Source organism: Aspergillus terreus, genomic scaffold, assembly GCF_000149615.1.
Source record: "Aspergillus terreus NIH2624 scaffold_11 genomic scaffold, whole genome shotgun sequence".
In the NCBI taxonomy this organism is placed as follows: Eukaryota; Fungi; Ascomycota; class Eurotiomycetes; order Eurotiales; family Aspergillaceae; genus Aspergillus; species Aspergillus terreus.
The window spans coordinates 937,252-962,466 of NT_165934.1; the positions used below are offsets into that span (position 1 = coordinate 937,252).

The following is a 25,215-nucleotide window of genomic DNA, read 5'->3' on the forward strand; positions in this document are numbered from 1 at the left end:
ACGCACTTAACGCGCAATCCCTTTTTATGCCCGGCTGACTCAGCCCGTCTGGGGGCAAATCAGGTCCCTGAACTCCTGCCATTCATCTTATTTTTTCTCGAAATATTATTAATAGCAATCATATTCCCGTCGTCGACGTCATTCAGCCGAGACAATTTGTTTGCTGCCTGATCATCGGCAGTAGGTATGTACCTTAAGAGTATCATAGCGTCGGCCATAATATGCTTCAGGCACCATTGCCACTATCCAAGAAAGGATAAGAATTTTTGTGGGTATCTGCAAATAATAAGTTAGGTAGCACAATTAAATAGAGAAAGAACTTGTTTCCATAATCAATGGGTGAGATATATGTTCTGCAGTAGGGTGACGATGCGGGTGATGCTCCCCGCAATTATATACTTCTCCATGGCCTCTTCTCCATCCAACATACACCTCCACTAATCCCACATAACAAGACAAACTAAGTAGAATCACGAATTATTTACCTAATTACTGTCCCAATCGCATTATGATGAACATTAATCTCTAACTTGTCACGAACCACTGAACGGAGCGGATCAGCGTTGATACGTCACTCCGATGTCATGCCCGTCGCCATCCGCAATGTATATAAACGCCCTTGTAGGCCAAGCTCCTATACCAAAGCCACCATTCTACACAGAACAAACACGCACAAGACATAGTTTTCAACATGCCTCAGAAGAAAGTCCTCATCATCCTTAGTGATGCCAATTCCTTCCCACTGAAGAAGACCCGTGGCCCCGATGCCGACAAGGTCATCGACGAGCCCTCCGGCTACTTCCTCATGGAGCTCGCCAAACCACTCGAGAAGCTCCTCGCCGCCGGCCACGAGGTCACCTTCGCGTCGCCCAAGGGCCAGGAGCCCGCCGCGGACCCCAATAGTGAAACCCTCCTGGCGTTCGCGGGGAACTTTTACGAACGTAACAGGGAGAAGGACCTCATCGAGCGAATGAAGCGTGAGAACGGCTTCAGCCACCCGCGTCCCTTCAGTTCCATCAGTGACGACGAGCTGGCCACGTTTGCCGGCGTTTTCATCCCTGGTGGTCATGCGCCGCTGTCTGACCTGGGCACGGACAAGGAGCTCGGTCGAATCTTGAGGTACTTCCACAAGGAGAACAAGCCCACCGCCGCGATCTGCCATGGTCCGTATGCCTTGTTGAGTACGAAGTACGCTGGTGATGGGGAGTTTGCGTACAAGGGGTACAAGATCACCTCCTGGAGCGACGCGGAGGAAAAGCTTATGGAGATGATGCTTGGTGGAGGCATCGAGAAGGTCGCGTCAGACTTGGCCGCTGAAGGAGCGATCATGGTTGAAGGAGCGAAGGAGAAGGTCGGCGGGACGACGTTAGATCACGAGTTGCTAACAGGCGGCAACCCTGTTGCGGCAGATGCTTTGGGCGAGAGGTTCCTGCGGATGATCAGTGCGTATTAGAGTTCGCATGGCTGTGATGTATGATATTGTTGTATAATATGAACATTGTGAGAACGAGAATATGTAAAGAAAGTAGTCCGGACATAGGAGTGGTAAGAGGGGACGTGATTAATGGTAGTCTATCAACGATGCTCTAATATTTCCAATGAAGTAGAGAGGAGATTGGCAAGATCCATGCAGTCGCTTCAAACAGAAGGGTATCCAAATAGAGGAACACAAATGATAACAGCGTCCAGCTCCACGGGTGGACTCCATAATAACATGAGTGCAAAGCACACGAAAGTTACTGCTTTTCAACCTTCGTTGCAGACGTGGCTTGAATGGAAGGAGTCTCAGCTGAAGGAGCTGCGTCCTTAGCACCAGCAGGAGTCTTCGATGCTTTCCTGCTTTCCTTGATGACCGCGTCGGCCTGTTGTTCTGGGGTCTGTCCGAAGGAGAAAAACGAGGAAATTTGGGAGAACAGACTCGGCTCCTCAACCGGCTCCTCCTTTTCCGGCTCGACATCCCAGATTTCGCGCGGTAGAAGGCGATGTGGTGACTTCGTCAGCTCCCCATGCTTAGCCTTGAGCTGCAGCAGCTCCTTCTCCAAGGCGATCAACGCCAATCGCTCCGACTTCTGAGACTCTTCCAGCTCCGCGAGCCGGGAGGCAACATCCTCGCGGCGGGTAGTCTCCTTTCTCCGAGACCGCCATGACTCGAACACAATCAGACCGCCTGCCACGAGGAACAAGAATGTCTCGCTGATAAAGGTAGCACCGGACTCGATGGCTTTGGATTCGGATAGCGGTCGAATATGCGGCCGCGGCGCGGGTTTGGCCGCTTCTTCCGCTGCTGCTTTGGCTCGTGCAATGGCTTCTTCTTCGGCTTTGGCTTCTGCTTCGGTCTTGACGGTGGGGGAGGTGGGTTTGTGTTTTCGTACCGCGGCCTCGGCCTGTGCTCGTCGTTGCGACGCGGCGGTGTCGCGTAGGGTGCCTAGTCGGAGCCGCATGTCGAGTCGATGGAGACCTTGCGCCATGGACACGCAGACTCGTCGGAATCGCTCATGTTCGCGTGCTTGTGCCTTGATTTGGTTCTTCCTGGAGTCAGCAGTGTTTCTCGAATGGTGGGGGTGAGGGCGCGTACGGCGATTGGTTTCGACAGAGTTCGAATGACGAGCGAGGAGAGTTTGAGGGTGAGCGACATGATGGGAGAGAGGGATGCGTGGAGGGGGAATTAGGGAAGCCTGAGATATTTAAAGGTGATTCACTGTCAGAATTTAGATGACTGAAACATCAGGCAGCGCTGCGTCATCTATGCAGCGGCACGGGTCGCGTTGTGCAGAGCTGACATCAGCAATGCATGCTGGTTGTTACGGCAGGCGCCCACTGTTTATCGATTGCCGTTTCGGGAAAAACGTTGTCCTCCGCCCATCACGATTCTTCCTCTCGTTTTCTTCTCTTCCTCTTACCGCTTCCTGCACCCCAACTCCTCCACTTCGGCCTACCCAGCGGCCCTGGTTGCATCGCGTTGTTTTTGAGCGTCATTGTTTAATCTAATCCGATTTGTCGTATTTGCTTTGGTAAGTACTTCCACGGGGCCGAGCTCCCCCTTCCCCATCTTCTATCTTCCCGCCTGAATTTAATCTCGGCTTTCTACATATCGACTGCTGCATTAATTCTCCTACCCACTTCCTCACCAACTGGGGTCGCACCTTGGCGATGGCCCGTCCTGAGCTGACCAGCCATAGATTCACCACGTCCATTATACCCCCTTGCGCAATCGATTGTCTATATTGTCATAATTGATGACCGTTACGACCGCCTGCATTCGTTGTCTGGGCAATTGGCTGTTATTGGCAAAAATCCTCGCGACACAACGAACATAGAACAATGGAGGCACTATCACCGCGCTCGACAAATCAGATGATCAAACCCAAAGTGCCGATGGAGAGGAAAGTGTTGGATAAGAATGCGGCCGCGGCACAAGCAGCTCAGAAGACTTCCTCCTCGAAGAACCACGCGCCCCCACCGCCGTCAATTGTCGCCGAACCCGAGGTAGATGGAGAGCGGTACACGACCGGCGCATTTCTTGGAAAGGGCGGGTTTGCGATTTGCTATGAAGGCACGTTGGCGCGAAATGGGCGCGTGTTTGCGATGAAAGTGGTGAAGTCCGAGATGGGACAGAAGAAGATGCAGGAAAAGGTCAGTTGTCCCTTGATCGTGTTGGCGACCGATGGTACCAGCGATGTGAATCGATGCAAGCTAACTGGCGTCGCCAACAGTTTCGCACGGAACTGCAAATCCACTCCAAGATGCGACATCCGCATATTGTCGGGTTCCACCGCGCTTTCACCTTCGACAAGTGCATATATGTGATCCTGGAGCTATGCCCCAATGGGTCAGTCATGGACATGGTCAGAAAAAGAAAGTGTTTGAGTTTGCCTGAAGTCCGCCGATTCATGATCCAATTATGTGGCGCCGTTAAATACCTACACAAACGGAATGTTGCGCATAGAGATTTGAAGATGGGCAACCTATTTCTTGATCAGAATATGGATATTAAAGTGGGGGATTTCGGTCTGGCGGCCATGATAATTTCTGAGAGGGATGAGAAGCGAAGAAAGACTCTTTGCGGAACACCGAACTATATCGCACCGGAAGTCCTCGACAGAAGCAAAGGGGGTCATACGCAGAAGGTCGACATCTGGTCATTGGGAGTGATATTGTGAGACCCTCCAGTGTTGCGACACGACCTTTCGCAGTTGGTGCTAATCATTCTCTAGATTTGCCATGCTCACTGGATACCCGCCATTTCAGTCAAAAACGCAAGAAGAGATCTACAAGAAAGTTCGGAACCTGACATACGTCTGGCCCAAGGGAACGGAATGCGCCAATCATATCCCAGATGAAGCCAAATCCCTCGTCAGCTCGTGTCTAAATCTCGCCGAAAACGAGCGACCAGAACCGGACGATATCGTCGAACACCCATTCTTCAATATGTACGACGGCTGCATTCCGAAGAGACTGGACCCCGCATGCTGCACTACCAGACCTGTTTGGCTACGTCCTGACGAGCCTCGTGGGGATCGAATGCTACTTGGTCATAGTCTAGAGTATGACGACAAACTCTCTGGATATATCGAACACGTCGACGACCCAGCTCAGAGGTATCCGATATGCAGAGCAGCCTTCTACACACTGTGTGGGGTGGGCCGGAAACCAGACGGTTCTGCTCGCAAAGCTGCTGGCAAGAACTGTTCCAAATCCGCATTTGCAGAATGTCTTTCAGAGGAAGAGAAAGGGTTGCAGCCGGTGATCCCTCTTCCCGAAGATATTGTTTACAGGTATCCGCATGATCTGGAGACAGATTGGAGTGTCCCCGAATCATGCTTGCCGAGCCGTAGAGACGCCAGGTCTCTTGAAAGCAGCATGATGTCCACCAAGGCCAACATCTCTGCACGGAGTAATGCTGTATCCGCCTCGCGGACACAGTCTGCCCTTGCGGCAGCCCAACAACGTCGAATGGAATCGCAGAGCCATGCGGCCACTCTTCGACAACAGGCGACGACAGGTAGGGGCTCCGTCCGCAAGGTGTCAGCCCTTTGTGATCCAGCTCCAATGGTGCGACCAATCCCAGACCCGAGAGCATCGCAATCCGGCGCCGAACCGGCTCCAGTTGTACCGACTGGAGGGTTAGCAGAGCGGCCCATTCGAACGCGCCGGGGGGTAACTGCATCATACCCCGGCTCATTGCGGGACTTGGACCGGAGTGTCTCTGGGAATACCTCCAAACCCGGCAATGAGCCTGGCATGCTCACGGTAGGCAAGACTCGATCGCAGTCCCGACGTCTGGAGGCGGCTACGCAAGATGTCCCTAAGCTACCTCTCGCGAAGGAGCGGCCTGTGTCTACAGCAGTAGAAAATTTGCCACCCCGACGGAGTGCTTCTTTACGCTCGGCCCCGAAGGACGCTGGAATGGATCCAGTCAAGCAGAAGCCAGAGCCCAGAGAGAGACCCAAAAGCTCCGTTATCGACGCGGTACCGCCTTCTAAACCTGAGAACCCGTTACCCCAGATAAGCCGTTCCGGTAGTAAGGCATCGGTGTCATCTGGTAGCAAACCACGATCTTCATTAGGACTGTTTCCCTTGTTCCACTCCAATGACCCCTGTGAAATCTTACCCAGGACTTCCATGGACGATGTCAACGCAGATCTACGCCACATGCTTTCCAACTTGGTACCGCATTCTTCCGTCCGACGACGGACGGCATTGAGACGGACGCCTCACCCGTACGTGATCAAATGGGTTGATTACACGAATCGATACGGCATTGGATATGTTCTGGATGACGGTAGTGTTGGTTGTGTTTTCAAAGCCGAAAACGGGCAACCTGCTAGTGGCGTTGTCTTGCGCGATGGTGAGAAGCATATTCGACGAAAAGCCCGGAGCCAAGATAAACAGCAGCCGGTGCCTTTCCCTTATTCTGAAGCCGACCAACTTGTACCGCGGCACGGTCAAATGGTGGAGTTCTATGAGAACTGTTCTGACAATCTGGCCGAAAGTCGGGGTGGAATCCGTCGCGCATTGATTCCTCCGTCGCTCTTCGAAGTCAATGGCTCGTCAGGAACAGGATTGAAAGTGCGGAGTAACTCCGGTCTTGAATCTGCCCGAGCTGATGCCGAAAAGATCAAACGGGTGAAGTTAGTCGACCAATTCGGGAAGTATATGATCGGCTCTCTGGGAAGACATGGCGACGAAGCGCTGCTTGATGATGATCCTGGAACCCAAAGCCATGGCCAATTCGTTAAATTCTACCAGAGGCTGGGTAATGTTGGCGTGTGGGGTTTCGGAGACGGCGCCTTCCAGTTCAACTTCCCAGACCACACAAAGCTTGTTATTTCGCCTGGCCGAACACGGAGCTCGTCACCTTGGATAGATTTCTATCATCTGTCTCCCTCTGCTGCTCGGTATCTGGCTGCAAGAGGAAAGATGCACCCCTCCGGATTCGACACACGCGCCGTGGCCTCTGACGAGGCTGGAACATTCCTAGGCATTGCCTACAGCACAGGTGGCGGTGCTGTGGATGAAAGATTGCAGGATATTCTTGATGCGAACTCGTTTTTGCCAAAGATCGGGTTCATCAAGGAGGTTCTCAGGGGATGGATCAAGCAAGGCCGCCTAGGCGGGACGGAAGGGAGCTCTGGTGGCTTCGAGGAGATGTTCTGGGAAGGCACCCAAGAGCGCGCGCATTCTGGAGGAGGCAAATTCGTGTGGGTGACGGTTGGTGCCCCTGGGGGAGACGGGGAGTACCGGTCTATCTCATTGAAGGAGAAGAAGGAGACCGATTATGGCCACGAGGTGGATGCGTTGAGGGAGCGTCTGCGGATGCTTGGAGCTGCAGCGTAGGCTGCCTGATGGGTTACGACGATACGATTATTGGTTCTTGACATAATCCCGTGCTGCGTTTTTGTGTATAATGAATGATTCATGTGCCTATTGGATTAATATTCGTTTTCTAGCGCTGTTGTATTTGTCTGAACCCTGAAGCCAAACTATTATATACATGCACTTGATGTTAAACATCCCACTCCTACCCCGGATTCTACTCACACTTCTTCTGCACAAGAACAACTTAGGTCGGGAGTACTGAGGTAGTCCCTAAAAGGTCCACGGCACTAAACAGTACCGTACTCCGTACGGCGGCCCACCAGACTTCAGTTACTTGCCTATATATCTCCCCTCGATTCCGCACTTGCCGCCAGGTTGCCCCGTTCCAGTACCCAAAATGTCTCAATCACCGCCTAGCCTCCCACCCAGTGTGCGACTTCACCCCGATGGAGACATCTCCCAGGAAGAGATTCGCGACGAAACAAAAGGCTGGAGACAATTCGTATCGGTACGGCCGTCCCATGGCTTCTGATCATCGAGTTCCGCAGACTGACAACCCTCCTAGGAAGAATGGGCCGAGAACGAGGATAGCCTGAGCCAGAGATACAAGCTCATGGAGCGATGGGCTACCGCAGACCAGAGCTTCCGCGATGTTCGCTTCCGTCTTTCAAACAATCAGACAAAGGTGCATACTGATACCTACTAGTCCTACTATGACCGCGCAACAACGAACCCATCTCCCTCATCAGAAATTCTATCCCAGGATTCCCTCGAGATCCAGAGATTCGTCTGTCTTGCGCCTGCGAACCGAGACCCGCACCAGAAGAACTACGCCCACCTCCTCAAAATTCTCATCCTTCTGTACATCGTCCAAGACGGGTACATGGTCCATCCGTTCAGCTTTCGCACGGCCGGCAAGAGCCCAACGCCTCAAATTCCCGTTTTCATTACCTCCGATGACGAAAATAGCTCGCCTCTTGCCGTGGAGCATCTCCTCGCAACACTCTTCCTGCGCACCGCAGACTTCCGCGTCGTGGCCATGACGCGCACGGGCACCGCCCTCTTCACGACCGAATACAACAGCCTGTGGTACGTGCTCGATGGCTCGAGTCTCGAGACGGGGCTCATCCACGTGGTGACGTTCAAACCGAACGGGGAGATCCACAACGCGACGCAGCGGAGACCATTCAACCTGACCCAGATCATGATCTTTCATATTGGGAATGGGTGGCCGTTGTCGGTGCTAATCGAGAATAATGTTGGGGGGCGGTCGTGGCATAATAAACCGTATGTCTTCCAGCCCTGAAAATGCTCAGCCGGATTGAGCAGTGATACGCAAAAGTCTTTTCATGTTACTAATGCGGCAGTAGGATGGACTTGGATCTCTCGATTCTTGATCTTCTGCAGACGGTCAAGGACCGGGGGGAGTTTCAATATACAGACTGGGGAAGTCGAGAGATGTGGGCAAGGGAGATTGAGCGGGCTGCTCCTGGGTACTTGCAGTTGGAGGGCGAGGGGAAGGAGGGGGAGTTTGCGCTGGAGAGTCTTGCGGAGCTGGAGTAGACATATATCTACCAGCTACTGGGGGCTGCTTTTTCCACTGTTTCACCATCCGTGTAATTCATATTGCCTACTTCCCTATTGCGGACGTTGCGGAGAAGGAGATTGTCGTGCGAGGGTACTTTCGGTATGGCCCTGGGGATTTTAAACTTGAAATCGAACTGGCCGTCAATGAGAAGATCCCCGTCAAGAAGTTTATCACGAAAGTGGTGCCTTTCGAGCAGGTGCCGAAGGCATGGGAGACGACGCGACGGGGGGAGGGTATCAAGATATTGATCTCCCGGGGGGGGGAGGGGTGAGAACGTCGGTTGTACTGGACTCTGCCTACTCTAGGTATATAGCCTATTGATAAATATCTACTTCTGCAACCTCTTCCACTCGTCTCTCAGAATCGCCGGCACTTCAGTCTCCAGACTCGGCCTGGATGGCTTCCATCCGAGCAGGTTCCGGGCCCGGCGCGCCCGGCCGCGCGAGTTCATCCCCCAGCTGAGCGACTCAAAGCCGGCATATCTCTTCGCATCATCGAGGTTGATCGGCTCCGCCACAGGTTGAGGAATGTATCCCAGCTCCGCCGCCCGCTTGGCCATCTCGCGCGCAAGATCGCCCCAGCAGTGCTCCCCGTTCTCGGCGAGATAGTAGGAGTTTGCACCCCATAGACCGTCGTCCGCGCGACCCTGGACGGCGGCCTCCACGAGCAGCATAAACAGATCGCTCAGGTCATGGACATGGACGTTATTCCAGACGGACTGGCCGGCGCCGATAATGGGCGCCTTTTGCAGCTGGATCGTGACCCTTGCTAGTTCGTAGGCTTGCCGGCTGCGCTGCGAGCAAGGGCCGCGACCTCGTCCTGTCCATTCGTCAGTTGTCTACACGTGCGAAAGAGCCAAGGCTACGACGGGGAACACGCACCGTAGATAGTAGGCGGACACACAAGCGCCGTCTTCACCACGCCGGCATATTTGGCACCTGCATCCAGCACGATCTGGTCGACGTTCCGGTGGAAGGCATGGTCAGGGAGATGCGTGAGCTCATATACCCCGTCCCAGTCATCGTACACCTTGTCGTCGCGATCGCCAAATACGCCTCGATCGGAGTCCGCGAAGGTCAGGATGCCCGTGCCGCCCGTGTGCAGCCAGTACCCGGGCTTGTCCGTGGAATGGCCGGCCGCCAGACCTGCCGCGATGGCTTTTGCGGCGCCGACATGGTCGGAGGCGTCCGCCGTATCTGTTGATTGAAGTTTAGCTCCCGTGTCAGACTGGGTGAGCTGAGCTCATGGGCAACCTACGAAGCACAATGTCGGCCGCGGCGCTCTCCTTCTCCAGGAGGTCAGAATTGTCGAGGCCCCCGTGGACGATCCGCACAGAGGGGAACTGGGCCTGCACCTGCTGGGCCTTTTCGGGGGAGCGGATAAGGGCTGAGATGGAGAATTCGGGGTACTTCGTGGCTAGGACGGAGAGGACGTCGCCGCCGATGTACCCTGTTGCGCCGGTTCTGGTACGGACGGTTAGCTGGAGGTGATAGGCGGTCGCTTGGTGCTCAGCTCACAGGAAGATTTTGGTCATGGTATAGGTGAAACTGTGTCTTGTGCAACTCGAATTGGGTCAATTGAGCGGATCTATAACGGAGGTTGGATTGATGTCAATGGCGGGATCCCCGCAATGTGGATTTATAAGCGGAGAAGTGGAAATGCTCCGAACCGATGGGGCCAGATATGTAGCTGGTGGTTGTATATGGATGAATCTCCGTAAAACTATGAGGCAGGTCTGCTTGGAAGATTGTGACTATATACGGAGTAGAGGGAAATGAATGTATCAATCAAAGTGATACGGCCTGCATTACCGAATCAAGTAAGCCAGACCGACCGACTGCTTGCTCTACACTGAGACAGGATCGCTGAATTGAATGTAAGTAAAAGTACGCTGCAAGAGCAATGTATGCCGACAAGCAAAATGGAGATAGCACATTTTATACTCATTAAGATTAACCATTATCGAACATGACATGCGGGCAAGACAACCCATTGGAAACACCAGCAATGCAGACGCAGACATTGGACAGATGCATATCACCGTATACTTGCACAGCCACCAAAGACCGCAACCCTAGCTAAACGAGCAACCTAATGCTTTTCCAACGACCGCTCCGGGACCGTCACCGGACTGTGGTCGCGCGTATCCCTTGAACGCGCCGCCGGCGGCAAAAACGACCGCCGATTCTGCCTATCACTCGTGGCATAGCGACTTTCCCCACCACTCTTGGTCGCCTCAATCTCTCGCTTGACCCCCTCATACATGCTCTCGATGATCTGGATCTCCTCCTGGACGTCCAGATCACACCCATTGAGACACAGCTCGCGCTCGCGCTGCTCGACATACTCGCGGATATTACGCCACTCGTTCTGGTAGTGCTTGAGGCGGTCGGGCAGCCCGGAGCCCTTGAGGTAGGTCAGCACGCCGGCCATGATGGTGTTGATGGCGCCAAAGGCCGTGACGGCCGAGTGCGGGCCGGAAGCGGCGCCCAGCGCCGTCAGCGCGGCCGCCACGACGATCTGGATGCCCAGACACGTGTTGATGAGGATGCTGAAGAAGCGGTAGCGCTGTGCGGCGGATTGTTCGGCGCGCACGACGCGCGTGTAGATGCCTACGTTCGGCGCGGTGCGCCGCAGGTGGTTCAGGGTTGTCAGCGCGGGGACGCTGTCGATGCCTGTCAGCGCGCGGAAGACGAGGAGTTTATCGGTGGGCGGGATGAGCGTGCTCTCGTCTGTCCGTACGACTGTCTGTCGCTTTGCGCGGGTCTCTGGGTCCTCGGTGGCTGCGTCTGGGGGCATGGGCGGCATGCCGCCCTGCGGAGCGAACTGCGGCAGTGTCGGGTCCTGTTCATAGTGGTTGAAAAGGGCGGTGACGATGCGCCGCGTCAGGCTGCGGCGGAATGGTTCGCTGGACATTTGGAAGGCGGAGGGAGGGGCGTAATCCAGGGAAGACACTGAGGGTAGTCCGTTACGAGGGAGAAATGCAGAGACAGTAGTACGTCTGGAGGTGGGCCCCTATTTCTACGAGGATTTGTTTGCCCTGTACCCCGGTCGAAAGCTTTTATAGCTGCCGGGGTCTAGGACGGGTTCTTGTTTTCTTTTTCATGTGTCCCATGCACTGGATCGAGTTAGACTGGCGTCGCGAGGTGCAGGACTGACTGTCTGCAACAGGTAGTGATGCCGGACATGACAGTGAGCGTGACGGGGCAGCGATATGGGTTCGTCCTGTTTGCGAGAGTTGATTGGACACGCGAGCCTGCACGAACAAGCCCAGACAGCCGGTCTCAGCGCCATTCGTCGGATTGGGAGATCGACAGACGCCGACACAAACCCTTCGGCTCGAATCAGCGCGAATGGAGGGCACCGGATGGAAGACTCGTGGGAGACCCTGGCGTGGAGATGGTCCACACCACCATGAATCTCCCGATAACCCACAACCCAGCTGGTAGTTAGCAAGTGCTAGGACCCATGGGGGTGCTCAGCGGGTGATTTGGAATGTGTCAGTGGTAGTGGACCCTGCGCATGAGTCGAAGATGGCGTCGGGCTGGAGGTATCATTGGCGGAAGGCCACGGCTTGTCGGGTCCGTCAGCCGGAAGAAATTGGCTGGCTTGCGATGTGCAAGGTGCAGATAGCTCAATCTGGTCAGGTGAGGAGGAGAAGGCTTGTATTGTGTGGTACTTTTGCCTCGTCGCCGGATAGGATGTCGAATATGGGAGCTACGATGCATCCCTAACCCGAAGCAATGCACCCCAGACGCTGTCTCCTGGCATGTCCCCAGCCAGGCTTCACAACCGAGATCCTTCAGATCCCAATGCCGATCATGCAGCGATGGCGGGCTGAACCCGAGGCGAAGTGCACTAAGCGGCCTTGGCTGGGGACTGGTGCGAACTATGGATCGGAAGCCGTCAGAAGCGGCCTTCCCGTGCGGTCTGAGCTGAGGCCATTGACGAATAACCGGACGGTGGTGGAGTAGCTGCTATACCCGAGAGCCGTCTGCAGAAGAGGGTTGCTAAGGGATGAGACAGAAGTGTAGCTTCTCCTAGTTTACAACGCTTAGAACAGCATTCTTGTTTCAACAGTGCATAGATTCATTTTCATCGCCAATGTCCGACTATTTCTCGTGTGATGGGCCTCGCCCGGGCTTTCCTTCCCCTGGCTTTCCTCCTTGCATCGTCTGGATATCCTGCTGGGATACAACTGCGGCTTCGCCTCTCCGTCCTCCAACCTGGTCTTCCCGCTTGGGGCTTTGGGCACGAAAAGCAAGCCAGCTGCCGGCTATTACCGCAGCTATGCTGAAGATTGCTATGTTGCGGGACCTGCCAGAATTAATATAATGTTCCTTGCGTGTAACTGAACGACGACTGGAAACATACTGCGTCGCATTCGGGCGGCCTTTGGTGAAGGGGCTTTGCATTTTCAGCAAATTTATAAGAATTCGACAATCGCTATAACTAGGCTTAATGGCGACCGAATTGATATCTCAAATATTCGTGGTTACATGCAAAGGGTTATATAGAGTATCAATGAGATGTTCGTCACAATTCGTCATCTGGGTAATAGGACCACTTAACCCCTCTATGTTTCCGTGGTTATCGAGACAACGCGATCGAGCCATTATTCGTCTGGCCAAGGTCCACAATATCAGGTCAATGTCAGGAAAGACGTGATGTAGGTGGCGGCGTGCGCAATCTACTATGCGTTTATGGTGACTTGTAGAACTAGATCTGATAATTGACTTCACGGGTCTGGACCTCGTTAAGCGCCGCAGCATCCCGGCGCGAGGTCTGCCCACTGGGCTCAAGAGGTTACGATATATATTACAGAACGATTGGTCCAAAAAGTACATCCTCCACTATGCATGCCGCTGCGCTTCACGGCAAATGCTGGACTTGAGAAAAGGCGGTACTGATAGGGAGGAGGAAGGTCGCCGCCTTCCTGAATAGGAAGGACTCCATCTTCAACTACCTAACTAACCTATACTGCGCCCGATTACTTTTTCATATCCCTCATACCAAATATCAAATTGATGATGCGGTCCACAGCTAAACGAATACAAGAGTGTCTCGCAAAGCTAGAGTCTCACTTCAAGTTATCGCTCCGTCCCCTGTCAACTCCTATGCCTTTCCAACCGGCCGAGGGTAGGGAGACCAACACCCTGTCAGACGTGTTCATCATTCTTGGACGGACAGGCTCCAAGTAATTATCTCCCAGAGGATCTATCTAGTCTAAGGGGCTACGCGCAACAGAATGCTGACTCCAGTAAGTCTATACTATCGAGCATATGCACGCCCGCCTGGTATGCCTGCCTTTTTTCTGACATTAGGTAGGTCTATACAGACAAGTAGAACAAAGCACAAAGCCCAAATGTCTTGTTAAACCTCCCTTTCACACCAGCTCTGGATAACCCCCTCAACCGTGGTATCGTACTCCACAACTCTCACTCGAGGACCAGTATCTGAATCTATTGTGCCCTCCTCCAGGATCGTATTGGCCTGGACGAAGAGGCGCGGCGCCTGATTCTTCACTCGGTCAACCACGACTTCGCGAATTCGTAACCAGACTCCGTCGACCTCGGTCAGCTGGCCGTAAAAGTCGGTGGCCGCGGGGCCGTCCGCGCTGCACCGCCAGACATGGAGCTTGGTCATGAGCGTCGAGATGGCAGGACGTGCAATACTTTCGAGACGTGCTCGGTCAATGTGCACGGTTAGCAGCGGTGGGTCCTCCTCATACACCACTCTCATGAAATTGTCGGCAGCCATCAAAGTGCGAAGGATGCCGAAGCGAGCTCGGTCATGGGCGGAGGTCCATTTCTATAAACGTAGATGCAATCAGTGGCTGACTGACAGGTCTCTCATCGCCAATGGTACCTTATTTTCAGGCTGGTAGCTGTCAAGTGCACTGAGACCGAGTTGGCCGAACGCCAGGTATAAGTTATAGATCACTGTGCGTCATCAGTCTACTGCTTACAATCACTGCTGCTTTTCTCTCCTTCTGTTCTTGCCAGATGGAGAACCTACAGTCGTCTGCAGTGATGTCACTGCTATCCGAGTAGCCCATTGTCGAGAGGATCCCTTTGTCAAATGCAAGATACGCGGCAATCGCCTCTGCGCGGCATTCTTCCAAACTCATATCCATCTCGCCAAAGACCGAGCTCGTGCGCTGCTCCTGACTATACCAGCTCGTGATTGGCGTCCCCGTCAGCGGGTTCATCGGCGGGTTCTTAATGTCAAAGTTGTACTCGTCGGGCCCGAGTTGCGAGAGAAGCTTGCCCGTGCCGTGCCCGAAGAGCTCGTGCAGAGCGACTTTAAACGTCACCGATTGATCCACATGTTGGAGGTACGTGGTACGCTCTGCCTCTGCGATAAACCACGCCGGTTCTCCCTGGGACAGCTCGCCGACTCGCAGAGCCTGATCGCGAGTCTTCACCATCAAGTTTTTCCATGCGTAGTCTATCCAATTATCACAGAACTAGAACGGTTAGCGAGTTCGAGGACAGTCATCGGGATAGACATTGGCAGACGGCGTACCGCAGGCATGCTGAGACCAGTGAAGATGTTGGTGGCGGCGTACGCGAGAGCTGGATATGGTCAGATGCGCCCTTCGGTCCGCAGTGCAGGAATTCGTCTACTTCATGGGGCTACACACCGTATACTGCATTGAAATCTGGGGCCTGGAATTCGTCCATCTCGAAGGGTCCGTTGGCACCGCCCTGCCCCTGCAAGCCATCCACCCAAGGCAACGTGGCAATGTATTTTTGCGCATCTTGCTGGAGCGCGTTCAATTCCCGTGAGCCATCACTGTCCAGCAGGCCCACGAAGCCCTGGAACTCAGCCCGTGCCCCGGCGGGATCCCTGTACTTGTGGTTGAAGCCGAAGAAAGTCTCCACCCGCGGCTGCTTGTCTTTCATCCAGACGCGCTGGGCATTGTCGAAGAGTCCCATGTCTCCGGTCTGGAAGTATCTTTCATAATAACTCAAGAACTCGACGCGCAGCGGGTGGTCAGTGACTTGTCGCGCCGCCCTCAGATGGGTGTTGATCTTGTCAAGCTCGAGGGAATGGTCTCCCTTCGTTGATGTCACAGGCGCGCCATTGCTAAGCGTGCCGAGCGGCTCAGGACTGTCACTCTTGTCAACCGAAGCTTGCAGGATATTGAACACTACATGAGCGCCAGTCTCGTCGAGATCCTTACAGACGCGGCTGTGGCGCGGTCGGATATTCGCCTTGACCAAGAGCGGCGCCAGCTGGTCTATCTCCTCGCGGGTGATTTGGACCTGGCCAACATAATAGGAACTCTGGGCGATGCGGCTCGGATAGCCAAGGTGGCTAGGAGTCGATGCGCAGATTGCAGGGCCACACTGTTTGCAAAGATCGAGTGCCGCGGGAGAGACGGCGCATATTGCATGTAAGAATGACTCTGGGACATCGGGGACGAAATTTTGATCCCCTTCGCCCTGTAAATCAAGAATGACTCGGTGAGTTATCATATCCGACCAGCGCGGCGGGAAATCGTACATAATAGTTACCCATGTTGCCGAGGAACGTGGCCGCATAGCGCAAGAACTCTTGGAAATGCCTCTCCTGCTCGTCTCTGGGACCCGCGGCCAGCGACGGTGCATTGAGAATTGATTTCCAGTTGCCTTGACACGCCTTGTATAGCTCGCGAATCAAGTCAAAAATCTGGGGCGCCTCCGGAGACACTTGCCGGAGGACTATCCGCGTACCAGCCCATGCTGCTCTGAGATCAAGTCAGCTTGTGAGTATTCCTCATGTGGATGTGCAATCGTGTCCATGAAAGAGTGTCAAAGGGACTTGGAACAATGACTTCGACATTACCTGCTCAAGTGATGCGCGTAAAGCTGCTCCCTCGGAGTCAATGCATCGAAGAATCTGGCAACGCTCAGCCGCGTAATCAGCGGTTCCTTCATCACGCGATACCCAGACTGGTGTGGAAACAGGATGCTCAGGTGGCTCTTCGACGCTGTGTGTTGAGAGTTGCTCAACAAGGGGACCAGGGTAAAGCCTTTGAGAAAGAAGATACTTCACCAGCGCGGGTATTATCGAGTTCCAACGTGACTTGCGGTCAAGACAAGAGTCGCTTTTCCCATAGGCAGTCTCAACGATGTGGATAATGAAACTAGACCAGGACAAAGAAACGAGTCGAACGACGCCACATTCTTGGATTGCGGCCGCTCAGCTCCGAACCCTTCCTGCTTGCGCCAGGAGGCTAACCCCCAGCCATTAGACCTCTGGAGCAAGTCTTCAGAGCCTCGATCAGAAGTGCGTCGAACGTATTTCGAGTTGTCCTGCGGGTGTGATAAACTCGAGGATGCCGACGAGGCGGTGGACGCTAGATACAAAGCGGAGCAGATTCTAGCAAAGCTGGGTCTGAATCTGTCACAGAAAGACATACATGATCTTCCAGCATGGGCTCGGACTTGATGCTTGCTGGCAAAAAGGGTGTTATATTGTGCCCTCTGGTTGCGAAACCCCTAAGTATATACTCCGCACAGCCCTAGTATGCGGATGACACGGCTCCTTGACAAGAGCCATGCCCACAATGCTCTGTCTACGCAGTGCATGTAGTCATCAGATTTGTCTACGAGATAGCCACAGCTATACAAGAACTAGGTTGTGAAAATGCAGACTTCGTGCTATCATCTAGCACGGATGACGCCCGCTATAACAACCTCGGTATAGTTACGGACCAGCTTATTAAGGTGGAGAAACTGATAAGAAAAATCCCCCGCTCGAGACTCCATTGCGCCAGCAATACAATCTGATTGCGACATTGACTCTGGTCAGCTTATTGTTTTCAGGAGATCTTCATGAGACCTGCCATTGACGGCTTTCTATGACAGTCCACTACCGCCTCAACCACATCACGCACACCATGGGTAGCATCGGTCCCGCCAAAGACCGTCTCCTCGTCGCCTTCTTCTCCGATCTGCCGGAGAGGTTGATGACTGCCATTCAGGCCAAGTTTCCAGATGCCGAGATCTCGACGGTTGTTCTTCCCCGGGGAGCGGATATCCCAAGTGGTACGTTTGCTGCGAGTCTACAGGCGGCAGTAGTTCTAATGGCTGCGTAGAACATGCCCAGAAAGCAACGCTGCTGGTTACTTTTACCAACCTTCCTCGCCCAGAAGATGCGCAGAAGTAAGCCCTTCTATCGCAAGAATGCGTTCGGGCAGATAACACTGACCTACCCAGTCTCCGACTCATCCACTTCATCTCTGCTGGCCTGGACCACTCCATCCACCACCCGGTCCTGACCTCAACCAATATCCCTGTGACGACAAGCTCCGGCATCCATGGCCCTCCGATTGCCGAGTGGACCGTGATGAACTGGCTGGTTGCGTCGCGCAAGTTCGTCACTACATACGAAAGCCAGAAGAAGCACGAATGGGGTGGACCCATGAAATACATGGACGGACTGTCGGACCAGGTGGGAAAGAAAGTGGGCATCCTGGGATACGGCAGCATCGGCCGACAAAGTCAGTACCCTATAAACACCCTTACGTAGATGAATCTGTACTGACCATACTAGTCGCCCGCGTCGCGGCAGCCCTCGGCATGACCGTCCACGCCTACACGGCCTCACCCCGGCCGACGCCCTCCTCGCGACAGGACACCGGATACGTTGTCCCGGGCACAGGCGACAAGGACGGCTCGATCCCCGTCTCCTGGCACCACGGCACCGACAAGGCCTCCATCCACGCCTTCCTCTCGCTCGGACTGAACCATCTCGTCGTCGCGGTGCCCCTCACGCCGCAGACGACGCACATGCTCGGCGCCGAGGAATTCGCCCTCCTGGCGGAGAAGGTGCCAGCCCACCACCCGCGCCCCTACCTCACCAACATCGCCCGCGGCAAGGTCCTCGACCAGGACGCGCTCATTGCTGCGCTGCATTCCGGCCAGCTGAGTGGCGCCGCCCTCGATGTCACGGACCCGGAGCCTCTCCCGGCGGATCACCCGCTGTGGGATGCGCCGAATGTGCAGATCAGCCCGCATATTAGCTCGCTAGGTAACGAGTACTTCCCGCGGGCGCTGGATGTCCTCAGGGAGAATCTGGCGCGGACGGAGAGGGGCGAGCCCATGTTGAATGAGTATAAGCGGGATAAGGGGTATTAGGTGGCTGCATGCATGTATATTTCGCTTTTTTGATCTAGAGCCCTCCTAGTTGGCTATATGTTTATGATTAGATAGCGAATGAGCTTGTAGTAGATCTGGTCGACCATGTCTCACCTCGTATTCTCATTATTCTGAGACATTCTTGGCTGACATGCATGGATGTTTCAGTCCAACTCGTGTGCGAGCAGTGCCACGGTCTCTGGAGCAGCAGTGGTGCATGTTACCCGTTCTTCTCATTCGCAACTATGTCTCTGCCGTCGCCATCGTACGTGTCAGCTGAATCAACTACATCATCAGGCCTCCATATGCCTATTTTAACACGGCTTATGCCGGCATTAGGCGCCCTGTGCTTGGTGGCTGCGATATAAGAAGCTTGTCACCGACTGCCTAGATGCTATCTTACTAGCATAAGGAAAATATCGACACCGAGTACATCACAAATACTACATCCTATCAATCAAAATGAAGACCTCCATCATCGCCGCCATCACAGCCCTGGCGTCCCTCGCCGCCGCCAACCCGCTGAACAAGCGGTTCAACGTCTCGGTCACCTTCTATGGCGAAAACGGCGAATCCTACAGCATGTTGTTTCCCACCGATACGTCCAGTGTGGAGATCAGTAAGTATACTTCTTCCGTATTTGGGCACAGCTCACACCTGCGCAGCAAACCCGATGGTAGTCTACCGCATCACCTCCCCTGGTGGCGGATTCTGTACCTTTGTTGGCGTCGAGGGAGAGAGCGTCGTCATCTACGCCGAGGACGACAAGACTCTGGAGACTCCTCAGGCTATGAAGTGGGGGAGCTGTGACAACAACTGATGCATTATTGTTCGATTGGCTTTTATTATGTTTGTACTTAAGAATGTCGTATAGTGTTGGCATCTACTCCTATATGAATATTATATTACTGCAACCACCCCCGAATCCCTTCCTCAACAACAACACCAACCAACCCACTCCCAAGCACAACCCACGTCCACGGGTTCGCCAGCTCCGACAAGCCAGGCCAGAAGCTGTTCTTATCGGCGCGCCACGTCTGCAGCTGCTTGTACTTGTGCGGGTCCTGCGCCTTGTACCGCGCCTCCTGGCTCTCCTCTTGCGTGTCGCCGCCCACCACGCGGAGATAGAGGTAGTTAGCGAGCGGGCCCAGCAGCGCCAGGGGGCTGAACGCGTTGGCCGCGTTCATGACAGCGAACGAGAGGTGCACCAGCGTGTCACCCAGGTAGCTGCACACACACAGTTAGTACCATCTACTCTACCTCACTGCCAGGTGGCTTGGGCGGACATACTTCGGATGCCGGACAATGCTCCATACACCATGCCGACACAGATCCGTGCGCTCCTGCCGATGCATCTCGAGCTGCGCATCAGCCATGGCTTCGAGGGCAAAGCCCGCGCTGAACAGCGCGACGCCGAGCGCGCGCACGGTGCCCGCCGCGTCGGCGGACAAGTCCAGCGTCGACGCGGTCAGGCGGAAGGGCAGGCTAAACGGCAGCGAGATGAAAGTCAAAAATACCGCCTCGGGGAGAAACAGCTTCCAGAAGGCCGATTTCCAGAACCCGGGGTCCTTGGCCTTCAGCTGGTCGTAGCGGGGGTCGTCGCGGCCGCGCGCGACGCTCCGCGACGCAATCCGGTAGAATAGTCGCGTGCCCCAGAGCGTCACCGAGCTGAGGAGCACCTTCTCCGTCCAGGGGAGCGTGCGCCACGCGGTGCAGAAGCGCACGCCGTCGTGGCACATCTGGCGGCCGACGGCGCTCCACCAGGCGTTGGCGACTTGGCTGGAGGGCCAGGCGAAGTCTTTGAGTTCGCCGCGGTCGGTGGCTCGTGCCGCGATGAAGGATGCGATGGAGAAGCCTGTGTGGAGGGTGAACGAGGGGAGGAGGGTTGATTTGAGGATACCGACGTCGCCGGTGGTTGCGCCGTGGGCCGGCGGCTGGCCTGTGTCGTCCAGGTCGACCATGGGCTTCTTGGAGCCGTATATGTCCATGGCGGGAGTATCTACTGATCTTTGGGGGAAGAAATAAGAGCTGTTTCTGCAGAAGGACGCGACTTTAATAGGATTGCAGGAGGGTTGATGTCAGGATTATGTAACTGTCTGCTGGATCTGAGTGACGTTGGAGTTGCCGATTCGGGTAACTCTCCACCGGTGCCGATGGAGCATAGACAAACAGCTTGCATGATATCATGGTTTCACCAGGGCTGATGTACTATATACAGGATAGGGATATTGGAAGATTGGCGGAGGATGCTCTGCGCAGCAGATCAACTTGTCCTTGTAGATTGAATAGCCAGATCGAAAAACAGGTGATATCAAATCTCGTCCAGGCGCATACTCACTGGATAGAAGAAAAGTCGAACTGCAGATTGTGGGCCATCGATCCCTGTTCATCTCGGAACTGCTTTTTGATCAGACCGGAAAGCCGCGATGACCATAGATTTATGATATCAGGCTCCGTCTCAGCCGTCAATCCCTCATATTGACATCCACTTTCTGTATACATGTCGACTCTAGATGTCTGGGAAAATGAAGCTGCTAGCGTCGACAAGTCCTGGGTCAGGACCAAACCGGTTTTGTGTAGTCCCCCATCAGGTATGTTCTCAAACGGCAATTTGTTTGTGTTTACTCGCCGTGGTCTTTCATCCCCAGTCATATTATTTTCTTGGTAAGCCCGATGACGCATCAGATACGCCCTCGGGTCATGCGGATTCATGGCGGTTCCTGATTGTCCTCCCTCAGGTCGATCCTCAGATAATGCAGCCCGCGCGGCAAGATATCGGTTAAGATGAGGAGAACTAGCAGGGGTGGATTGTTCTTGACGTCTCCTAATTTGTTCCCGTCGCGCCTGGATAGCTTCCCGCTTGCGGTTCTCAAAATCAAGAGCTTCTGCCAGGCCGGGTGTGGCAGTCGGTTGGGAAAGCTCGTGCAGCCTGGAAGACCATTGATCAAGTCGCTTCCACCCCGGCTCCGGACGCGCCGTTGGTACCTCAGAGGGAGAGTGTTGCGATCTGGTAGACAGTGGCGAATTGGGCGTGCGGGAAGAGCTATCTTCCACATGCGACCTACCAGCGGGCCTCGATTGAGAAGGAGAAGGCTGTGTCTCTGACCCAAAGCGTTCCTGCGCCAATTGGGTCAATGACTCCTGTTCCTCTGGACTCGATGGATCTTCCGCGGCGATTCGCGAGAGACCAACCTGGGTTGTTTTACCGAACCAGGTATCCAGCGAGCCATTTCCGTATCGTTCGCGGTCCCTTTCTCTAGCAGCGCGTTTTGCGTAGTTGGTTCGAAGACTCGGAGAGGTTTGTGAAATAGGAAATGGTGTTCCGGATGACGATAGACCTGGGGGAGAATTGGAAGTCGGGCTGGAGTCGGAAGCCGACGGACTGGGTAAACATGAGGCGACCGAGGATCTTCTGCTTGCGGATTCAGAGTTGCGATGTTGACCAGGCGAAGGCCAAGTCCGGTCCACAGACAATCGTCGAGCACTTGTATCTGTTGAAGCTGGACCTGGTCGATTGACAGGTGTGATGATTTTTGTTATAGTCCATGGGTTCAACGACTCCCTATTGGCTGAGTAGGCGCGAATATCACTGTCTCGACGTCGCTCATCTGACAGGCCTTGCACTCTTCCTCTCGAAGGTTGAGGGGTTGTTTGAGTAACAGGAGTAGGATGTCTGTTACCTGCTTCATCAGCATTGACACTTCTCTGCTGGCCTTGAGAAGTAGATTGCGAACTGGCGAGCAGTAACTCAAAGCCATCTCTTTGCCTCACGGGTTCTTTTCCTTTGACAGAAGTCGAGCGTTTCTCAGAGTCTCCCTCCTTGGCGCCGTAGACATCCCGACAAAGCTCCTCTATAGCCTCAAGGATACTCGGGGTATTCTCAAAGAGCACATCATCTTTCGCTGGTTCTATATTGACATCATACGTCGCTTCGTTGCAGTACACATGCAAGCAGAGGAATGGGTCGGTGACAGTTGTCGTAGACTCCCTTGCGGCACTACCTGACCGGACATATGATTTATAGATCTTGGCAATATTTTTGCCAATCCCTCTGGAAGCTGATATCGGTCGGCCATCAATGCTGATATATTGGCCTAGATTGCTAGCTTTTGCAAGATCTGATTTCGTGAGATAGTTTCTGATAACACGAGCGTGATGAACGTACCTGCGTTGGGGTCCAGGACAAGAGCAGTCATGCGGCAGTCTGGATTACCTTCAACGCATGTAAAGTCTGAAGTAGCCTCTGGAATTGGCCAATGCTTGAGGACACATGTAGACGCAACGTCGGTACCGGCGATCTTCAATGCAGCATCGAGGAGGCCTGCATTCGGCTTGGGCGCATACATCCAATTGCCATTCTCGTTCTTGGCTTTGAGCACCTTCAAAGACAGGCGCTTGGAAGGCTGCGCAGCAGCGTATTCTTGGATCAGGCGCTTGACCCGTGCGAGGGTCTTTGTTGTGTTTTTCAGCGTCGTCTGCCGCCGGACGGGAATGTGCTTGAAGAGATCGGTTACCCGAACAGTAGTACCGACTGGATGAGATGCACGCTGGACGCTTTGATATCCTCTTAGTATATGCATCGATCAACGTTCAAGGGGCATTACCTTATCACACCCCCATCGCGTCCGTATCTGATCACAGAAGCAACCGGCTCGGTGTCAACCCTCGTGGTGACGGTCACCCCTCCTGAGACCTCTGCAGTACTGGCAAGAGCTTCACCACGAAACCCAAGTGACGACCCTCCGATCTTCTTCAAATCCTCGACCGTCGCGATTTTACTGGTGTGGGCGCGTTTGCACACAAGCGCGTGGTCGCTGGGAGGGATCCCGCATCCATTGTCCTTCACCTGGATCACGTCCACGGTGTTTTGAGAGATCTCAATAAATACGGACGTCGCCGAGGCATCTAGCGCGTTGTCCAGCAACTCCTTCACCACCGAGCACGGGTCTGAGATGACCGAGGTCGAGCCGATTGCTCGGGCGGTGTCTTGGGGAAGCGCCGTGATCGGCATTTTGAGAGCTTTAGTCCATGACGTCGGAGTTGTTGAGCAATCCTGTGGAATACAATGGACTGGCCTTCATCTAAAGTAGAAAGATGAAGATGTTGCAGAAACATTGAAGAACATTGAACAGATCAAGAATGCAGTCGCAACACGTCATTGGACGAAGGGCTGTTGTGATTAGTCATCGGATTACCCCCATTCGGAAACATCCACGAATCCAGAGACATCAACATCTGACGAACATCAAAATGCTGTGTTCTTCCTTTTCAATATCACGGCTGGCCATACCGTCCGTATGTGCGCTGATCGGCTTCCTAGCATACTCGTCGCAGTATTTTTTTCTGCACTTTGAGCCCGCACCTCTCACGAAAGAAGAGGCGTGGCGGCTGAACATCGCTGCTTTATGCATTTGGATCACCTACTACCGGTCATGCACCGTAGATCCGGGGCGCATTCCCAAGGATTGGCGTCCTGCTGGAGATAAGCAGTCGGCAGATGACGGCCTCAGTGAGCGACAGCGATGGTGCCGTAGATGTGAAGCGTTCAAGCCACCACGCGCACACCACTGCAAGACGTGTCAGAGGTAGTAGTCTCCGCCAAGCCTAACTTCGAGTGCACTGGCTGACCGGTGTACAGGTGCATTCCAAAAATGGACCATCATTGCCCCTGGACATCGAACTGTGTCTCCCATTTCACATTTCCGCATTTCATACGCTTCTTGTTTTATGCCGTAGCAGGCATGGGCTATCTGGAATCGTGCCTCTTTGACCGAGTATCCATTGTCTGGGCCTCCAAGGATCTACCCAGTGTATGAAAGGCTCCGTCATCCGCCGCTTCCATTGCTGACCAGATGTTCTTCAGTATATGGGACCCACGATGACGCAGATTGCCCATCTGTTCGTCCTGGTCGTTCTGAACAGCTTCACTGTGTTCGCCCTTGGCATTCTCTTGATTCGAACCATCTGGGCCTTGGGATCGAACACGACAACCATCGAATCATGGGAAATCGAACGGCACGAAACGCTGGTCCGGCGAGCACGCCATTATGGTGGGTACCTGCAGGGACCCGGTGGGATCCGCGTGCGGATCAAAAAGCAAGAGTTTCCGTACGACATCGGAATCTGGTCGAACATAAAGGCTGGAATGGGCGGTAGTGCAAATGTCCGATTCCCGTGCGTCTGGTGGTGCAAAGTTCTAACGTCGAGGTAGGTTATCAGCTGGTTCTGGCCGCTTGCGCGGACGCCTAGTCGCGAGACGGGGTGGGATTTCGAGGTTAACGGGTTTGAGGGTGAGACTATCGTAAGCCCTTGCAGGGTACCTTGTTCCAGCTAACCAGTGAAGATCCCCATCTCTCTTGGCCGCCGCCTGATCCAGATCGGATCCCCCTGCCGCCGAGGAACGAGCCAGGAACTGCTGTTCTAGAGACGTCCTCATACGACGGAATACAGGCGTTCAATCAAAGGAAGGCCGACGACCTGCGACGCCTCGCGGGCATGGAGGTGCAACGCCGCAAACGATTCCACCAGCGTGCACAAGGGGAACTACACGGCAACGACCTGACCGACCAGTCTGAGTCATCCGGCGAGAGCGATGTCGAAGACGGCGAGGAAGCGTGGCGAAATTCTGAAGGAGAGCGGCTGCGTGACTTTGGCGTGGACGAAGAGATCGAATTCTAC

At 54.2% G+C, this 25,215-nt stretch overlaps 11 protein-coding genes across 11 annotated transcripts; 5 read left to right on the forward strand and 6 right to left on the reverse strand.

Moving 5' to 3' along the window:
- Positions 1 to 691: 691 nt before the first annotated feature.
- On the forward strand, positions 692 to 1,453 carry ATEG_07760 (type 1 glutamine amidotransferase domain-containing protein; the record flags this gene model as incomplete). The annotated part of the gene is made up of 1 exon (XM_001216381.1): positions 692 to 1,453. The coding sequence occupies one exon, from the start codon at positions 692 to 694 to the stop codon at positions 1,451 to 1,453; it is 762 nt and encodes a 253-aa protein (XP_001216381.1).
- Positions 1,454 to 1,736: 283 nt separating this feature from the next.
- ATEG_07761 (OPA3 family protein) lies at positions 1,737 to 2,635 on the reverse strand (the record flags this gene model as incomplete). Its single annotated transcript, XM_001216382.1, has 2 exons — positions 1,737 to 2,525; positions 2,576 to 2,635. 2 exons carry the CDS (start codon positions 2,633 to 2,635, stop codon positions 1,737 to 1,739), a joined length of 849 nt encoding a protein of 282 aa, XP_001216382.1.
- A 686-nt stretch (positions 2,636 to 3,321) lies between these two features.
- On the forward strand, positions 3,322 to 6,837 carry ATEG_07762 (uncharacterized protein; the record flags this gene model as incomplete). The annotated part of the gene is made up of 4 exons (XM_001216383.1): positions 3,322 to 3,633; positions 3,714 to 3,845; positions 3,981 to 4,156; positions 4,215 to 6,837. The coding sequence occupies 4 exons, from the start codon at positions 3,322 to 3,324 to the stop codon at positions 6,835 to 6,837; spliced, it is 3,243 nt and encodes a 1,080-aa protein (XP_001216383.1).
- Positions 6,838 to 7,432: 595 nt separating this feature from the next.
- ATEG_07763 (uncharacterized protein) lies at positions 7,433 to 8,125 on the forward strand (the record flags this gene model as incomplete). The annotated part of the gene is made up of 2 exons (XM_001216384.1): positions 7,433 to 7,504; positions 7,526 to 8,125. The coding sequence occupies 2 exons, from the start codon at positions 7,433 to 7,435 to the stop codon at positions 8,123 to 8,125; spliced, it is 672 nt and encodes a 223-aa protein (XP_001216384.1).
- A 610-nt stretch (positions 8,126 to 8,735) lies between these two features.
- On the reverse strand, positions 8,736 to 9,941 carry ATEG_07764 (uncharacterized protein; the record flags this gene model as incomplete). Its single annotated transcript, XM_001216385.1, has 4 exons — positions 8,736 to 9,226; positions 9,289 to 9,603; positions 9,665 to 9,870; positions 9,925 to 9,941. 4 exons carry the CDS (start codon positions 9,939 to 9,941, stop codon positions 8,736 to 8,738), a joined length of 1,029 nt encoding a protein of 342 aa, XP_001216385.1.
- A 557-nt stretch (positions 9,942 to 10,498) lies between these two features.
- ATEG_07765 (uncharacterized protein) lies at positions 10,499 to 11,323 on the reverse strand (the record flags this gene model as incomplete). Its single annotated transcript, XM_001216386.1, has 1 exon — positions 10,499 to 11,323. The coding sequence occupies one exon, from the start codon at positions 11,321 to 11,323 to the stop codon at positions 10,499 to 10,501; it is 825 nt and encodes a 274-aa protein (XP_001216386.1).
- Positions 11,324 to 13,780: 2,457 nt separating this feature from the next.
- ATEG_07766 (dipeptidyl peptidase 3) lies at positions 13,781 to 16,023 on the reverse strand (the record flags this gene model as incomplete). Its single annotated transcript, XM_001216387.1, has 4 exons — positions 13,781 to 14,218; positions 14,376 to 14,876; positions 14,936 to 14,985; positions 15,054 to 16,023. The coding sequence occupies 4 exons, from the start codon at positions 16,021 to 16,023 to the stop codon at positions 13,781 to 13,783; spliced, it is 1,959 nt and encodes a 652-aa protein (XP_001216387.1).
- A 1,274-nt stretch (positions 16,024 to 17,297) lies between these two features.
- Positions 17,298 to 18,537, forward strand: ATEG_07767 (D-isomer specific 2-hydroxyacid dehydrogenase family protein; the record flags this gene model as incomplete). Its single annotated transcript, XM_001216388.1, has 4 exons — positions 17,298 to 17,445; positions 17,496 to 17,562; positions 17,617 to 17,900; positions 17,954 to 18,537. The coding sequence occupies 4 exons, from the start codon at positions 17,298 to 17,300 to the stop codon at positions 18,535 to 18,537; spliced, it is 1,083 nt and encodes a 360-aa protein (XP_001216388.1).
- Positions 18,538 to 19,442: 905 nt separating this feature from the next.
- On the reverse strand, positions 19,443 to 20,525 carry ATEG_07768 (DUF1295 domain protein; the record flags this gene model as incomplete). The annotated part of the gene is made up of 2 exons (XM_001216389.1): positions 19,443 to 19,764; positions 19,828 to 20,525. 2 exons carry the CDS (start codon positions 20,523 to 20,525, stop codon positions 19,443 to 19,445), a joined length of 1,020 nt encoding a protein of 339 aa, XP_001216389.1.
- Positions 20,526 to 21,245: 720 nt separating this feature from the next.
- On the reverse strand, positions 21,246 to 23,548 carry ATEG_07769 (putative DNA mismatch repair protein; the record flags this gene model as incomplete). Its single annotated transcript, XM_001216390.1, has 4 exons — positions 21,246 to 21,466; positions 21,603 to 22,595; positions 22,703 to 23,091; positions 23,142 to 23,548. 4 exons carry the CDS (start codon positions 23,546 to 23,548, stop codon positions 21,246 to 21,248), a joined length of 2,010 nt encoding a protein of 669 aa, XP_001216390.1.
- An 867-nt stretch (positions 23,549 to 24,415) lies between these two features.
- On the forward strand, positions 24,416 to 24,961 carry pfa4 (putative palmitoyltransferase with autoacylation activity Pfa4; the record flags this gene model as incomplete). Its single annotated transcript, XM_001216391.1, has 3 exons — positions 24,416 to 24,744; positions 24,787 to 24,838; positions 24,881 to 24,961. The coding sequence occupies 3 exons, from the start codon at positions 24,416 to 24,418 to the stop codon at positions 24,959 to 24,961; spliced, it is 462 nt and encodes a 153-aa protein (XP_001216391.1).
- Between the last annotated feature and the right edge of the window lie 254 nt (positions 24,962 to 25,215).